General features: G+C 41.7%; 1 protein-coding gene and 1 long non-coding RNA gene across 5 annotated transcripts in view; one reads left to right on the forward strand and one right to left on the reverse strand.

The window, feature by feature from the left end:
* Nucleotides 1–10,353, forward strand: part of LOC143656980 (uncharacterized) — a 131,690-nt gene extending 121,337 nt beyond the window's left edge. Inside the window, exon 7 of the long non-coding RNA XR_013162669.1 lies at nucleotides 9,328–10,353. This is a non-coding gene — a long non-coding RNA (uncharacterized LOC143656980). The remainder of the gene's footprint in view (nucleotides 1–9,327) is intronic.
* PTPRG (protein tyrosine phosphatase receptor type G) overlaps nucleotides 1–17,543 on the reverse strand; it is a 730,904-nt gene that overhangs the window by 60,062 nt on the left and 653,299 nt on the right. For 3 of the 4 annotated variants that reach the window (XM_077128810.1, XM_077128809.1, XM_077128808.1), the window contains exon 14: nucleotides 9,300–9,386. The exons of the other annotated variant lie outside the window; for it this stretch is intronic. In XM_077128810.1, the coding sequence (XP_076984925.1) occupies nucleotides 9,300–9,386 (87 nt within the window). The remainder of the gene's footprint in view (nucleotides 1–9,299; nucleotides 9,387–17,543) is intronic. 4 annotated transcript variants of the gene reach the window in all.

Below are 17,543 nucleotides of genomic sequence, written 5' to 3' on the forward strand. Positions count from 1 at the left end.
AGGTAGGTATTTCAAAATTACCTTAAAAAAGTAAGAATCTAGAATTTAGAAGAATAAGAAATAGTAGTGAAAAATTCTAGGATAGTATAATCATTCAAATATAGAAAGAAAATATGGATTGTACACAAGTTGAATAAGAATTTAAAACCTTAGAAATAGGACAGTATTCTTTAAGGTGAAGCAAAGTCTTCTGCCACTTGCATTGAATAAAGGTCTTTTCTCCGACCACAGGAAAAACAAGTTAGATTTCTCCTTGTATAACTACTTCCTACACTTTTGTGGATTACTGTACTCATTTGCCAGCAAAATTAATTTTAGTTTCTATGAAGGAATTGAAGTTGTCAATATTTACTTAGTATTAAGTAGGTCATGGTGTTCTGATGTCTTGAATTCCAAGTATCCTGCCGTTTGAACACACTTGAAAACTACTGAGTTACTCAGCTCTCTAAAGTCTACCACCATCAAGAAAGTACTGAGATGGAGTGAATCACATCAAATGTGCACTGAATTTGTGTGAATTCTTACTTCCCATCTAGGAGTGAGAATGAGACAGCACAATTTGTGTGAGGTAATTTTTCTCAATTCAAACCCAATGGTAAATGAATGGTCCAATGAAATGACAGATGCAAATCTCCTGGTCTCTGAGTTGGTCACATTTCTTGCATGCCTCTGACAGTATTTGCATTTTGCCACACTGAATATGACTCTAGTTTTTAAATGTGTGCATTTTTCATAAAACATTGCCCCTAACTACGAGCCAATTGCTATTGGTGCCTGACCAAAGACAGCCAGCATCTTAGATCTCTATGGTTTAGGTAGAAAAATGGAATCAAGTCTTTCTATGTTCTTCTCCACTCACTCATTCATCCCTTTTTAGAAAACCAACATGAGTTTATATATTTTTGAAAGATTTCTAGGAAAGGCTTGAATGAAAATCAAGGGGATCAGTGTAATATCTTCTCTAGTACCTGATCAAATCTATGTTGATTCTGGTTAACAACTTCCTTGAGCGCAAGGCCCATGGTTCAGATTTGCAGGGTGCCTGATGGTCTGGTTGTAGGAATATGCATATGTCTGTGACTCTAGTTTCTAAAAAGCCCGTGGGACACATGAAGTTTATAGTCAGGAACATTTGTTCTTGCACTGAAATTTCTAAAAATAACTTCCCATTCTTTCAAATAAGAGAAATATTTTGAGGATCGAGACTTTTTCCAAATTCAGAAATTCTCTTGAGAAAGCAAGACACTTGGGTAGAGTACATCTCCTAGTCAGGGCATAGTAAGTATCAACTACTAGCAATAAGCCATCATTTCAATTCCCTGAGCTCCTGAAACACACACACACACGGGAGCTGCTCCTACATGATTTATAAGTATTAATAAAAACTATAGTTATTAGAGGGGCTTACTACTCAAACAGAATATAGGAAACTTTACAGAAAAGCAAGAAACCTCTAGACTACTCCCGCCCCCTTTCCTTCCGGGAATATGATACATTTCTGTAGATAGATCAGATTGCTACAAAAAGGCTTTCCTTACTGTGGCTTCTGTTTTTCCTGGTACCTGCTTAGGTAACCTCTGATATGGCCTAAAAACTTTCTTTTTGCCCCTGTGACAAGAACCTGACCTTCCGATGGGAAAAATTTTGGTGACCAGCAATTTTAAAAAGCAAGCTGGTGATCTTAAATCCAGAAAGACTGAATGCTAGAAAAGTCTAGAATGCCACTCAGCAGTGCTAAATATATTTTTTAAATGTCCCCTAAAGACATCCAAAGGCTGCCCTAGGAGAAGCCATTTCTAAAGCCTATACAGATCTTTGTCAACATTTAGACCCTTTCTAACAAGCTTGCGATGCCATGCTGTTTCCATCCAGCATCCTCAGCCACTATAGCCCCGCCAACTGACAAGGATTCCGGGGGCACGGGTGGGGAAGAGGCTCACAACATAGTTTCCATGATTCCTATGAAAACCAGGAATTACAAAATAGCCAAATGTTGATATGTAGGGATTAGAAAGCAAGTCACTGTCTTCCAATTAAGCTCAATGGTTTTATAATCACATCAGGGTGACAAGGATTTCGTTAGTAGTGTACACAGAAAATTCTAATTGCAGACTAGAACAGTTGGCTGAGCTGCTGCTGAATATTAATTAAGCAATCTTAACTGATTTGTAGACTGCCCTTGTTTAAATTTACAGTGGCACGCCTGCTAATAAACCCATTTCTTCTCATGCTCTTGAGTACAGAAATCACATTAATATTTACTTTAGAGAATGGATCTGTTGTGGTGAGCCCTGCATGAATAAGAACCACTTATAAACTGAAAGTCGAAAATGTTCGCAAGCCTTCAAGGAAGATGACTGAGAGTTGCATTTAAAAGACATGGACTGATTTATTAAGGCAAAACATTTCATGACATTGAACCGACAAACACTACAATAGAAGGAAAAGGCTATGGGCGCTGTTGGACTTTTCTTCAATGAGGAATTCTTTGTTTGAAATAAAGCGTGGGCCTGACTTGAAAAGGAGCCCGATTTAAGTTTGAGGTTGAGATTTTTTTAATATGCAACCACTGACTTGCTGCTATGTTTCCTTTACATTAAATGATTCAGTTTGCAAAACTCAGTATACACTCAGTATGTTTTCAGGAAGGGATCTTTCGGAAAGAAAAAAATCAGAAATGCACTTCTGGTGAGCACATTTCCCAACCATAAAAGAGGACATGTGATCAGACCGATACGAATGTGCTCCGGGGGATAATCGGATGGCCGCATTTCGTGTCAGAGCCGTCCTGGAAATTCCGGGACATATGGTTGTCATCCCTTGAATAAGTGGAACCAGTCAGATGTGAGGAGAAGAGAAGGGAGGAGAAAAGAGAACAAAAATCATTTTGAAGATGGGAACGAGAATGTGGATACTAAACATTTAAACATGGAGAAAATGTTTCAAAATATTTTGGGTTTCATACCAGTAGGAGAGACAAGATATCCCAGTCAACTCTTATTACAGCTGGAAGTGACACAAATCTAATTCCCCCAGTGAGTTTCACTGGATAATACAAATTGCTTGCAATTAACATCTTTTGGGTGGTGGGAGAAAATTAACAAATTATATAGACTAAAAGTGATCTCAAGACAATATACTCTCTTGCTAGCTTGTCAGGAAATCCTTGCCTCAGAATGACTGAAGCACTAGCAATACTTTCTAGGAGATAAGAGAACAAAGGCCACTTCATAAACCACACTTTTGACAAGACTAAGAATCTGAATGCGGCAGTTCTATTATGGCTGTCTTCACAGAGGTGAACAGTGGACAGTTCTTCAGATGTGCCCAGCGGTTGTCCAGAAAGGTAGGCTTGACGATGGGGGCTCTGAGGCAGCTGTCTCACCCTGCATAAGCTGGCTAGGAATGTTCTGGGCCTCTGGACTAATGTTTGCAGGACTCTCTACCTCATTTTACAACCATCATGAGGCATGGATAGAGTCCCCTGTGCCTTACTGGGGAGGTTAACAGTGACGTGATGCTCCAGCTCATTTTGGGGAGGAAGTAGGAAATGGAAATTCACATTTTACTAACTGCACATATTGCTAAGTATCTGTAATAAAAAATAATCTGGTAAAAGCCTTGGCTTATTCTATAACATAGTGACTGACTGTGCTTTGCTGTGAGAGTGATATCTAAGGACCTAGTGAGGTATTTTGTGCTTCTTCACTAAATGGCCCCAGATTGTAGAACTTTTTAAATAACCTGGGACCAACTGGGAAAACAACATCAGTTGTTTCCAACATCACACTAACAGCTGGGTTACATTCCAAGTGATTTAAGAATTTAAATATTAAAAATGGAATCAAACATATTAAAAGAAAACGTATCCTCAGAGAGGAGGCTTTCTGACTATAACTCAAAATACAGAAATTCCCAAGAAAATATGGATACATTTGACATGTAAAAGTCAAAGACATATCATAAATTTGAAGCAAACTACAAATTGGGAAAAAAATATATTTGCAACCTGTACTGGTATGAAGCTGTTATATACCCCAGAAAAGGCCATGTTGTTGTTCATTCTTTTTAATTGTGAAAAATAACATATATACAAAAAAGCAATAGATTTCAAAGCACACCGCAGCAATCAGTTGTAGAACAGATTTCAGAGTTAGGTATGGGTGACAGTTCCACAATTTTACAGGTTTTACTTCTAGCTGCTCCAAGACATTGGAGACTAAAAGAAATATCAATATAATGATTCAGTGATCATACTCATTTGTTAAATCCTATCTTCTCTGTATAACTCCGTCTTCTCCTTTGATCCTTCTCCCACTCTTTAGCGGTATTTGGGCTATGCCCATTCTATCTTTTCCATGTTGGAAAGGGCTGCCAATAACATGGGCTAGGGGGATGGAACTAGTTGATGTTTTGGAGAGGTTGGCCCCTCTGGGTTTCAGGAATTATCTAGGCCATGTTCTTTTAACCCATTCCTGTGGGTGAAGACCGGTTATGGGTGGGACCTTTTGATTAGGTTGTTTCAATTGAGATGGGACCCACCCAATTCGAGGTGTGTCTCGATCCTTTACCAGAGTCCTTTATAGGGATGAAAGAAAAAGCCTGAAAGCTCAGAGAGAAACACCAGAGAAGTCTAGAGAGAACTTAGACAAAAAGTCCTGGACAGAGCTTAGAGGGAAAAAAACCGAAGAAGCAAGCAAGGCCCCACAGAAGCTGAAAGAAACACTGAAGCCAGAACCTGAAAGCAGTGAAACCCAGGAGAGAAGGACAGGCACACACCTGCCATGTACTTTTCCATATGACACATGTATTCCAGATGTCAGCAGCCTTTTTCCAGAGAAGATTATCCTCCTGTTGACACCTAAATTTTGGACATTTTCTTCGACTTAGAGTCCTAACTTGTGAGCTAATAAATCCCCATTGTTAAAAGCCAGTTCATTTCTGGCATTTTACGTTTCGGCAGCTTTAGCAAACTGAAACAAAACTCGTATCACTGGAAAGGAGTGATTAGAAAAAGACCCGCAAGCCAAAGGGAAAATGGGCAAAAGATAGAAACAAACAGTTCACAGGAAAGGAGATATGAGTGGCCCGTAAAATGGAAAAGTTGCTGGATCTTGCTTGCAATGAGAAAACACATTAAAACCACTCTGAGAATCCATTTTCCCCACCCATCAGGTAAACAAACCCCTTACCGTTTGATAACACACTGATGGGGGATGGGGAGCTACGGAGAAATGGGCACCCTCATATGTTGCTGATACAAACGCCCTGTAGTATCCCTCTGTGGAGGACAATTTGGCACCATCCATCAAAGTTACAAATGCACATACCCTTTGATGCAGCCAGTTCTGTGAATTTATCTTACAGATATATTTACACACTTGCAAAATGACACACTGAACAAAATTCATTGCAGTGTTGCTTATAGTAACAAAAGACTGGGAATAACAACAGGATGACAGCACAGGGGACAGGTTAAATCATTCATGGTACATCTACACAGTGGACACTATGATTCCCTAAAAAAGAATGAGGAAACTACATATGCATAGAGATCAACCGTGACAAGCAAAAAGAAAAAGCCAGGCACATGGTAGCATGTACGATCTTCTACTGCAAAAAACAAAAACAAAGACAAAAACAAAAAGGGGTAAAAGGATGTATATTCAGGTTTGCTTTGATAAACATGTAACAATCTCTGGAATGATGGACAACTAACTAGTAATTATGGTTATCTACTGGCAAATGGATAGGAAACAGAAAAGAAGGGGGATGGATGGAGATTCGGGGGTATGTATCATTTTAAATGTTTTGATTTTGAACCATGTGAAATATTCCCTATTCAAAATTTAGATCAACAACTTAAAAATAATAAAATATTTTGGTCTGATTTTTACTGTTGTCCCTTCTCCTTCCTGGGGGATTATCAGCTATCACTTCTTCCTGCTGTCTTCCTGCCTCTACCCTGCACCTCAGACCTCACAGTCCACTTCCGTGCTGCCGTGGGAAAAGACTGCTCAAGGCAAGCTCAGTTAGAATCCTGGAGAGGGACGAAAGGACACTGCCTTTCAGTTCATGCGCATGAGCTTTCTAACAGGTGTTTCAGCTGACTGGAGTGTCACTGTCCAGGCCTCTTTGATGGGCTTTTCTCCTGATTGCTGACCACATTTAGACGGAGATGCAGACCAGGAAAGAGTGTACGGAAAAAAGCAAAGGGAGATGGGGGGGCCTGTGGAAGTGCTTCCCCTGATCTGCTCTCTGCGGCAGCAGCTGCCTGGCAGGGGAGACAGGAGCACACTCTCCTCCGGGAGGCTTGTTTTTTTTCTTTATTAGAAAAGTTGCGGGTTTACAGAATGGACGGCTTGTACAGAGCAGCAGAAAGGTGCATCTGGGTCAGGAGGCAGCAGCAAAAGCTCCTGGGTGTAGAATGGGGGGTAGCTGAAGAAGAAGGGGCCCAGTGGTCCTAAGTACACCCCAGGAGAGGTGAGGATTCTAGGCTCAGGAGGATACACAGTATGACAAGAATGGCCAGGACACTGAAGAGCAGAGACTCTGAACCCTGAGGACAGGCCCTGCATCTCTCCCGTCTCTTTATCATGAAAGTCAATACAGCACACCATGCAGAGAGAAGGGGCATTGCTCCAGGCTCAGACTACTGGGCGAGGGAGTCCCAACTTGGCCAAGAAAGGAGGGTGGCCCAGCCAAGTAACTCGGCTTCTCAGAGCCTCGATTCCCTCAACTTCGCAAGGAGGAGGGCACCTATTTCATACACTAAATGAACATATATCACCTCATTTCCTCTTCACAACAACCCCATGACAAGAAACTATCATTGGACCCATCTTATACATGAGGAAACTTGCTCGAGGCCACAGAGCTTGGAAGGGTTAGAGTTACAATTAGAATGCATCTCTCTCAGAGCCAAAGTCTGTCTTTTTAGCCACTACATTATAAAAAGTTAAAGTAAAATATCTGATTCAGAATCAGGTATAGTCTATAAATACCTCTAGTTTCCCAAGACAGTTCTCAGCTCCCAGACCTAGATGAACTAAGGTACTTCCTCCAAACTTCAGGCACTCAGAGGAGAGAAGATACCAGAGGTGACCGAGTGACTTGAAACAAAAGACAGTCTCTAGGAATCTCTCCTGTGGTCTGAAATGACTCTGGAATGAGCCCACTGCCACATCCAGGGCCAATTATATAAATTAAGAGTTAATACACAAGTAAACTCACTGCCCTCCCCCTGTCTCCCAGGGGTGTGGACCTTCCTGGCAACGTGGGGCAGAAATCCTAGAATGAGCTGAGAGTGAGTCAGCATCAAGGGGTCGAGAAAACCTTCTCCACCAAAAGGGGGAAGAGTGAAAAGGGACAAAGTGTCAATGGCCTGAGAGATTCCAAACAGAGTCGAGAGGTTATCCTGGAGGTTATTCTTATGCACTAAATAGATATCACCTTGTTAGTCAAGATGTAATGAAGAGGCTGGAGGGAACTGCCTGAAAATGTAGAGCTGTGTTCCAGTAGCCATGTCTCTTGAAGAGGAATATATACTAATATAGCTTTCACAATGTGACTGTGAAAACCTTGTGTCTGTGATGCTCCTTTTATCTACCTTATCAACAGACGAGTAGAACATATGGAATAAAAATAAACAATAGGGGGAATGTTAAAATAAATTTAGATTAAAATGTTAGTGATCAATGAAAGGGAGGGGTAAGGGATAGGGTATGTATGAATTTTTTTCTGTTGTCTTTTTATTTCTTTTCTGAATTGATGCAAATGTTCTAAGAAATGATCATGATGATAAATATGCAAGTATGTGATGATACTGTGAATTATTGATTATATATGTAGAACAGAATGATCATAAGGTAAGATGTTTGTGTTTGTTTGTTGCTATATTTTTTTTAAAAATTAAAAATTAAAAAAAAAAGAGTTAATAACAGCATACCCTGTGTCATGGGTAAGGCTGCGGTGTCCTTTCTGGGGAGGACTTACAAATTAGATCTGCAATTATCCTTGTGCTATCTGTGAGGTGTGCCACATGAGGTCAAAATCACATTATAACTATAATGAACCCGGTAGAAAAGTTAGACATTTAAGTGATGTCCAAGGTCTCACTCTCTTAAGAGTCTATCTTTAAATCCAAAGCTATTTAGTGGAGTTTCTATTTCAGTTCTTACTCTTGGAGTACTGTATGAGAAATCGAAAACTTCAAAAAGCAAAAAAAGTGGTGGAATAGATAGAACGCATAAAGAATACTTGTATTACTAGTGTCAGCAGTTATTGCCTTTCCCTAGAAGGCCAAACACCCCACGGCTTAAAGCAGATAGACTTTTTTATTAATCTTTCACAAGTACTGCACTATGCCTTCTCATATCTCATAGGTAAACTTACCTATATTAATGGAGACCTAAAATTTTATCTCAATAATCCGATTAATCCATAACCGATGATGACGACAAATCTTTCCATGTAAAAATGTTTGATATTAATTATATAAATTAATTCACTGAAAGGAAAGAGTGACTCCTCACAGCATAATATTAGTTAGTGAATTAGCCTAATTAGCAACTTAATATTAAACAATTACCAAATTACTATGAAGTGGAATCAGCTGCAGATAATCTTTGCAGAAAAACCATCAAGAAGCTTATGTGTGGTGATTAAGATGGCACAACCATGATTTCTAAAGGTTTATTATAAATCTTTCCAGGACAGTAAGTTTTCCAATCACTTGAGCTACCTAGAACTCATGTGCTTTTACTGTTGTTTTTTTTTTTTTCAATTTCACCCTTTTTGTGGAAAAATACAAGCTGCAGTCCCATTTTCTCACTTTTCTCTTCTTTTCCTTCTCACTCTTCACCCCTAACTTCTCTGGAATTTTAGGTCTCTAAAGATATTTTTCACTTGCAAGGCTAAATGCATGCACTTAAAAAAAAAAAGACGCTCTAAAACATGCAAACATCTGCAATTTTGGAGAGAAAATGGATGCAACACACAGACACACAAACATAGAGCACACCCTGTACACAGCACCCTAAAAACAAAACAAAACAAAAAAACACCCTCAAAACTGCAAAATAAAGCAAAGCAAGTGCACACAGGACATATTGAATTGGTAGCAGTGACCCCCAAGCTGTACTGGTATTTACAAGCCTTATTGCGGGGCTTGGGGCTGAACAGGTGCATTTCAGCATTGTGGTAAGGGCCTTTAACCCCCATGGCAACCAAACAAAAATCCAGCAAGCCACTCCCGGCCAGCGAGACAGATCCCCCCTTACGCTTGACCGCCCCCTCACCTGCTCCCCTTCTCTCCTCTCTCCCCAGAAGAAGGCACTTCACGGAAACGTCTGGGAAAGCCCTTGGACTTTATTTTGTTACACCCTCTAAATGGACAAAAAACAAAAGAGAACAGGTGTAGAAGACAGCATTTTCAGTCGGCCACCAAGAGCTCTGCACCAGTGCCGCCCCTCCACTCAACACAGACACGCCCCACCCATGGCCTCACTCGGATGCTTTCAAGAGGAAGCTGAAACACAAAGGTGGCTGGATTCATTCAGAGCTTTTCTATACTGAGGGAAGAAATATGAAATGGGAACCTTGTTCTTGAAGCTGTCTCTGTGTATTAGCAGCCTGTATTCCCCCTGGCGCCGAGGGAAGGGAAGGACACCAGAGACGCGATAATGCCTTCACTCGGGCACGCACCTCCTCTTCAGCCTGTGACATTAAAATACCACTGGAATAAACAGACAGGAGCCTACTGGCCACCATTTGGCCTCCCTTCTGCCACAAATGTCTCTGAATTTGGTGCTGTGAAATGAGCCCGGGGTTTGTCTTTTCTCCATGCATTCCTCTTCTCTCTGGACAAACACTTCCCTGATTGACAACAGAAGAGGTGGGACACATGGAAGAGGCATGCCAAAGGAGGTGGGGTAGCATTCGGCAGGTAAAAACTCTATGTTAACTATATATATGAACAACTATATAGTATGTCCTATATTTAGCTCCTCCTTAAAGCTTAAACAACTACAGAGTCTGAGAATGGCTTTTGCATTTAAAAGAGGTCACACAAAGAGACCAGGGAGTGCTTAATTATTCAATTAACTATATGTAGCTCCCAACCCACCCAGGTTATAGATTTCACCCGGAAACAATTTCTATTCTTTCCCAACTCTCAGCAAACAGCAAAGGCAGACTGGCATGTACTAGAACTCCCTGCTTTGGGAAGCTCTGTTGAATACCACGTAGAACTCTAAATTCAGGTGTGACAGTCCAAAGAATGTTTGTTAGTTCCTGATTCCCTTGGTAGCTTTCTAAGAATGAGCATCCTCTAATTCTGAAACTTTGGGTCCAGATCTTCTGTTTTTCCCTCTCCCTCAAAATAAGCTTTCATTTATTTTAATAGTTATTAGACTCCATTTTGGGTAAAAGTGCTTGGCACAGGGACCAAAATTTAGGGAAGCCAAAATTTGGAATGTGATTTAAGGTGGGGTGGGGGTGGGGGTGGGGGAGAGGGCAGTAAATAGGAACTTCTTGTCTCCCTCTGTTGAGAACAGTCCGGAACTACAACTGTCCTTAAAAACATCCCGAACATGCTTATTGCGGCTGCAGACATTAATCTGAAGAAATCGTGAGTGTGTTGGAGTGTTTTTACAAATGTTCATAAAAACTTGAAATTTGCAGCTTCCTAAAATATTTAGACTTCTTCTCAACCCTTAGCCCTACTCTGAATTCTGCCAGATTCACTCTTCCGGGGATTTTGGAGCGGAGCCGGCTATCTCCTCAGTTTTTCCTCACACACAATCACAGCCGCTTAAAACTATCACCCATAAACTGACAACACTGTGCCGAGAAGCAAATGCCATAAAATCAATAACTAATATCTTGAACAATCGAGGGGCTGTCTGAGCGAACCGACAGGACACCCACTATCAACCGTGGGAGAGAAGGCAATTAATTTTGACAAAGGCAGAGGACGGTGGCTTGTTTTTAGGAAGAATAGACTGAACACAGAGGAGTTTCCCTTTCCTGAAAAAAATGTGCCCCTGTTTAAAAATTTATCCATCCAATACTTTAACAGAATCGGCTCAGTCTTTTAAGTATCACAGAGCATGTTTAAATGACAACCTTCAGCAGTGAATCTCTCCTCGCTTTTGTCTAATGACTATGTGTTAGCCTGTTCCAAGAGCTTAGACTGGCATCTCAGGGCCAATTCGACAGCAGGGGGTTGGTTACTATAACAACTGACAGCTCTCGTGAATTCAGAAAGGTCCCCGAGTAGCCATTTGGGAAACAGTTACTGAGCAAAAAGTTGCCCAAGATGGGCAGTGTTAGCCACTGCGTGGCTGTGTGCAGGTGTTCCCACACAGCTGTAGAGGGAAAAAAAAAAGGGCGCCCACCTCCGGGAACAGCTGGGCACCTCAAAAGAATCCCCACCCCCATCCCTTTTAGCATCTCAGAACAAGACAGTTTAACACCACAGTGTCATCATAAACTCAAACCTTCTGAGGCAAGCCATATTTTGGCATCATGAAATATGCTTTAGCTCTCCCCACTGGCTTGACACATTGTCAGGCTTTGAAGAGCTGAACTGCAAAAATTATTCCTAATGATTTAAAAAAAAAATCTTGAAATAAAGCCAGTGATACAGGGTCCAGGAAAAGAGATGAATGGCACTGAAGTCAGAAGTTCTCAAAGAAAAAAATTGATGCCAGGAATACCTGTGGTCCAGTGAATGGTCTTGGCAGAAAAGATAAAGGTGATCACACAAAGCCACCAAAAACTATGACTTGGAAGCTGATATTTTTCTAGATTTGAGAAGAGTTTTACATAAACCTACTTCTTGATTCTCAGTCCTTCCCTCGGCGTAAGAGGACATAACCACTCGGATCAACCTTTGCAAAAATCACCTAGAAAAGAATCCAATTCTACCAAAAGAAGTGGAATTTTCTTTGGCTAGAGGAAGGGCATTTTGAGGGAGCACCGTGCTATGATCACCTCTAGTCATGCCCTATGCCATTCCCTCCACCAGGAACAGTGGGCCTTTCTCTGTTCTGTGAAAAATCACAACTCAAACTTCCTCTCCTTCAAAAAGCTTCCAGGCTTGACTCTCCTCCCTTTCCAGGCCATGTTCAGAGTCCCCCCCAGAGGGCAGTTGTGCTGGTTGGAGGCTGTTTACCCCAGAAAAGCCATGCTCTGTTCCCAACATAATCTTGCCAGGGGCAGATCTATTGTTGTGTGGGGTCTTTTTGATTAAGTTGTTCCCATGGAGATACGACCCACCCATTCAAGTTGGGCCTTAATCTGTTTACTGGAGTTCTTTAAGAATGAACCATTCTGGAAAAAGCTTCGGAGCCGACACACACAGAAACATTTGGTGATGCAGAAAGAAAACGCCTTTGGGGAACCGAAGGACAGTAGAGAACAACCCTATGTCGCCCCAGCTGACAAAGGTGTTCTAAACCCATCGGCCTTCCTTGAGCCACGGTATCGTTCTCTGGATGCCTTAGTTTGGACATTTTTATGGTTTTAGAATGGTAAATTTATAACTTAATAAATCCCCTTTATCAAAGCCAATCCATTTCTGGTATATTGCATTTCCGGCAGCTCTAGCAAACCAAAACAGCAGTGTTCCCCTTTATCACTACTATAACTCAGGAAAATGCAAATTCATCCACTCCCAGAGGCCAGGAAGGGACCAGCAGAGGGCGGAGATGGGGTCCCCCTCATATAGGGGCTGTCTCAGTGAGCCAGTGTCACATGGAAATGTGCAGATGATACTGCAGAGCTCCCAGTTTATCATGAGAACCTATTACGCTGTGATTGCAAGTGGAATCTCCCTATTTTCAAAATAATTCATATTTTTAAAAAACAATGTGCCCACTCAATAAAACAGGACTGGAGTCCACACGTTTTCACCCTCAGGGAGTAAAGTTTCGTTTGCCCACTTGTCTCCTTCAGTAAGCTGCGAGCCCCTCGAAGACAAGTGCTTTGTCTCCTCTCTGAACTCCAGGTGCCTGGCACACCAGATGCTTAAGAAATTCCTTCGAATGAACAAGCAGAGGAATAAATATGTGGGCAGGCATAAAGGGTTTTAGGTTAAAACAGAAACAAAAAAGCCCTAGGTGTGAGTAACTCTAAAACTTACTAGCTGTGTGATCCTGGGCAAGTCACTTCATCACCTCCGAGATTGTTTCCTTTCTTGGGACTAGAGTGACATGGTCCCTGAAGCCTTGCTTATCACCACCCATGGTCGCTGTGAGTTCTGGATAATATAACGTGACTTTTCCCTCCATGGTTACCGGTGTGAGAGAAATCATTCTTTCCTGTGTGGCTCCTTTGCACCGCTGATGAGGTGGAAGGGGGGCAAACACCTAACTCCAAACCAGCCAGCCGTAAGCCACTTGGAAGCACCGGCTGCTAGAACAGATGGGAGAAGAGAGTGTGCCTGCCACGGTGGCAGCTCAGCGTGTCATTGTCACTGCTGTGGGAATAGAGGAGCTCAGCTTTTCAGGGAGCACATGTGGTCAGTCATTCCACGAGCAAAAGAGGGGTGTTAGCACATGCCCGCACTTGACTTTCACATGCATCTGTTTGTTTGTCTGAGCCTCATTATGCCAAACACAAACTCCCCCCTACTCCCCACATCTGCGGTTTGCCTCCTTCGTATTTATTACACCCTGTCTCCCAGTGAACATCCAGGGAGGAGAAAAATTGCAATGTCAACAAAACTCACTTGTTTTCATGAACAGTGTTCAGAATGAGAAGGCACCAACACATGGCAAAATCTCCCAGAGTCTGAAGATGGGACTTGGGGTAAAAGAGAGATCTTTTATTATCGGCATTTGTGGCTGAATTGGCGCTGACTGATGAACCATGGAACTTACAGATGGCTCAGTCATGAAGAGGGACATGAATTACCAGATCGAAGAGTGAAATTCTTCTAAATCTGAACTTTAACAAATCTGGGTCAGACATCAGAACTCCCGTTCAGAGAGTTTTCAGTTTCAGAATCCATATGGTATGGTTAACTCAGTCCTATCTGCCTCTGAGAAGTAATGTTGACCTATACTTCTGGAAAATTCTCTTCTGAGTTAGAATTGCAGTCAATAAGATGCTAAATTGGTCTTATTTAGCATTGGTAAATTGGTAACACCACTGATCGGCCCAGGTAATACAAACCAAATAGATTATAGTATTCATTATTAAAATCTTGTCAAAGTAATAGAGACAACTTCTAGAAGACTTTAAAATATAGCTGGTTTCATGAAGCTTTTTCACACATGATTTTGGCATATCCAAATCATAGGGAGGTTTATATCCAATCTTCCAAACCAGTTTACCACCACCTTTAGAAAGATGGCATAATGGCTGAGACATTTCCTTTCCCTAATGTCTTTTGACATACAATAACACACACTATAAAGGCAGGCTAAGGAAGGAAGTGCATGTCTCCATGCACGATATGCCTCATTTAGGCAGGATTAAGGTAATGGTGGATGAAGTCAAATTGCCTGCATTCAAATCCAGGATAGACAAGAGATTAACACTGAGACTTGGGCATGTCACTTGATCTTTCTAAGCCTCAGTTTTTTTTATCTGCAAAATGGACACAACAATCTCAATTACTTCCTGGAAATAATATGCTGGTTAACTGGGGATATAATCAGTTTAGCACATGTCTGGCCATGGTGAATATTCAATAAAATGACCTCAGCTGTACAGGACTTGATAAGTCTCATGCCATTTCAGGGGTGAGACTTTGCCCAAAGGAGAGAGGAGAGCTACCTTCAGAGCAACTTTTTTCAATATTAAAAAACGTTACAAAACATCTTTGCAATACTCACAATTCTAAACTTTTGCTCACAGTAGCTAAATTATTCTTTGGAAGAGCCAATAAACAAGTTGCATGCCCTACCACACTGATGGCTCTCTCTGCACATCACTACTCTCCCAGCATCTACCCCAAATTACACAAATTGAAGAGAAACACACTTTCCAAAAACTGCTGTCTTCTCTCTGAGTGGCAGCAGCTGTGCTTCTTTCCAGGCATGTCAGCACATTAATGCCATATAAACAGCTCATCTTAATAAGGCAGGGGCTCTGGAACTCTTGGAATGTGCTTTCTGACTGTAGTAACTCAAAAGGTGTATTTTATCACCATCCTGAGTACTAAGGCCAAAATCTCCTGAACTGATTCTTTCTCACTCTCTTTTCAACCACCACTAGTATAGCACTGAACCACTGCAATATAAATATTGCAATATTTATAAGGCACACAACAGAACCCGACTGCAAAAACTCTGTTACTTAATTTTGCTATTATTATCTGCCCCACAACCCTGCCCTTGACCCAAACCACTCTGTATGTTTTTCCTCCTACCTTCACAGGGACTTCTATATTCTTTATGGTTTTGGTTCCTACACTTCTCCAAGACAGACCTTTGCAAGGAGTATTCAAGGGGGAGCTGTCACATCCTACTGTAACAGCTCAGCTAGCAGTATTTCAAGATACATTTCTCTCTACAGATCCATGCTGCTCTTTGCACAACTACTGCTCAAACAGTCTCCAGTGGAGCTCTCTATATCTTTCAGTTGACAAAAAAAAATCTGATAGCTGTACCTATATTTTCTAGTTTTGACCAAACCTGAAGCTATGAGACTAAAGGTTGGCCTCTGAAGTTGTCTCTTTCAGGAAACATACTCTTAATCCAGTGATGCCAATGGGCCTAAAGATTGAAGAATACTTGCGGTGCTCACCGAATACCTGGGTGCTCCCCTACCTTTTCTTGTGTCCCATGAACTAAGCTTGGCTGGCATGACCATCTCTGGCCAATGGTAAGTGAAGGGAAGTGAAGGTTTCACATCCGAGCCAAGCAGTTAAGAGTTGGGCTCCTCCTCCATTTTTCTTCTGCTGCAGCAGCGCAGGAGACACGTATGCCAGAAGGAGAAACCACAGAGGAGGGCTTCCCAAACCCATCATACTTCACATGGGCGAGAACTTAACCTTTGTGGTCTTAGGCCACTGAGGTGTTGGGAGGTGTCTGCTGCAGCAGTTCACAAAGCTTACTCTTAATAAGATAGTCAACCCTGAGGACTGCTGGGCTACAAAGTTGATTCCTGGGGGGTAAATGGGGAAGGGGCGTCATAGGTTTGCTATGGTTACTTAGGGATTCTCTCCTCTGGAACTGCCTTTAGGCTGGTTATGGGCATCATTCAAACTAATTTTATTAGCTTTATAGTCATCCTTTTTCTCTTATAACCCAAAGTGATTCTGCTCAGTTGGTGTGCCTACATTTATATTTATCTCCAATTAGATGACTTTTGGCTATTTTTAGGATGAATACTTTGCACAACTGAGATGATTAAAAAGAATGAAATCTAGAAGGAAATGGTTATTTTCAAGCATATTTTGAGCAAAGGGCATATTTTAGTACAGCTACTGAAACTGTTTACATTTAAGGGGGCAACATTCATTTAGATCTGTAAATTTGCTGTTCTTTATTTAAAAACCACTTTTTTTTGGCATTCAGGAACTCAGAATGAAATTCCTATTTTTCCCTAGAGTCAGATCTGGTGTAACCGACAACTAACATTTAAACTAAGCACATGGTAAGCATTTCCTATAGCTTGTACTTAATCCTCTCGTGAACCCAGTTGTACATTTCTTAACTCTATTTTGCAGATGAGGTGACTGAAGCTTGTGGAGGAGTCTTTGTCTAAGGCAGTGTTTCTTAATCTTTTTTCACTGGTAATGCCCTTAAGGAGCCTTGATAAATTTTTTTCCCACTTGCCTTCCCTCCCAATGAAATTTTAATACCACCAATATATTATATATATTTATCTCTCTCTATCTGTGCTTTATACACAAAAAAGAGTAATATTTTTTCACCTGCTTCAAGAACCATATTCACCCGCTAAGGGATGACAGCACCTCTGCTGAGAGTTCCTAAGGCCACACAGATAGCTAGTGGTAGAGCTGGGTTCTGACTCTGGTGTCCCCACCTGGCCTCTGTGTAGCACTGCCTCTTTTCATTCTGTCTTCCTGCGGCTTTGGCTCCTTCAGTGCCTTTCCATCACCTGCAGGGTATGGCACACATTCCTTCAGGTGGCATCTAGGGCCTTCGTGGCCCCAGCTGTTCCCATGCCACATGGAACCACAAGTACCTGCTTGAAGAGGCCAGGTCTCTCTGCAGCCTTATGGCTCCAGAACTTCTTCAACTGGCCTACAGCTGTTTGTGTTTCAAGACCCATCTTGGGGCATCAGATTTCCCAGGAGCTTCTCCTAACCTAACCAGGCTGGGCTGAGGTCCTGCTTACATGTTCTCATTTTAACTTGGATTTGACCCTCTTTATTCATTCTCCCTATTCTAATTAACTAGTCCACCTCTCCCAGTGAACTGTGAGCACCTTAGGGACCACCTTCCTGAATGACCGGACTTGGCCCAATATGTGGCTGGAACTCCTTAAACATTGTATCAATAGCAAAAAGCTGCAAATGGGCCTGTTGCCCATGTAAGAGTAGGAATGGGCAGTAGTAAAGA

Source organism: Tamandua tetradactyla, chromosome 15 (assembly GCF_023851605.1).
Source record: "Tamandua tetradactyla isolate mTamTet1 chromosome 15, mTamTet1.pri, whole genome shotgun sequence".
In the NCBI taxonomy this organism is placed as follows: domain Eukaryota; kingdom Metazoa; phylum Chordata; class Mammalia; order Pilosa; family Myrmecophagidae; genus Tamandua; species Tamandua tetradactyla.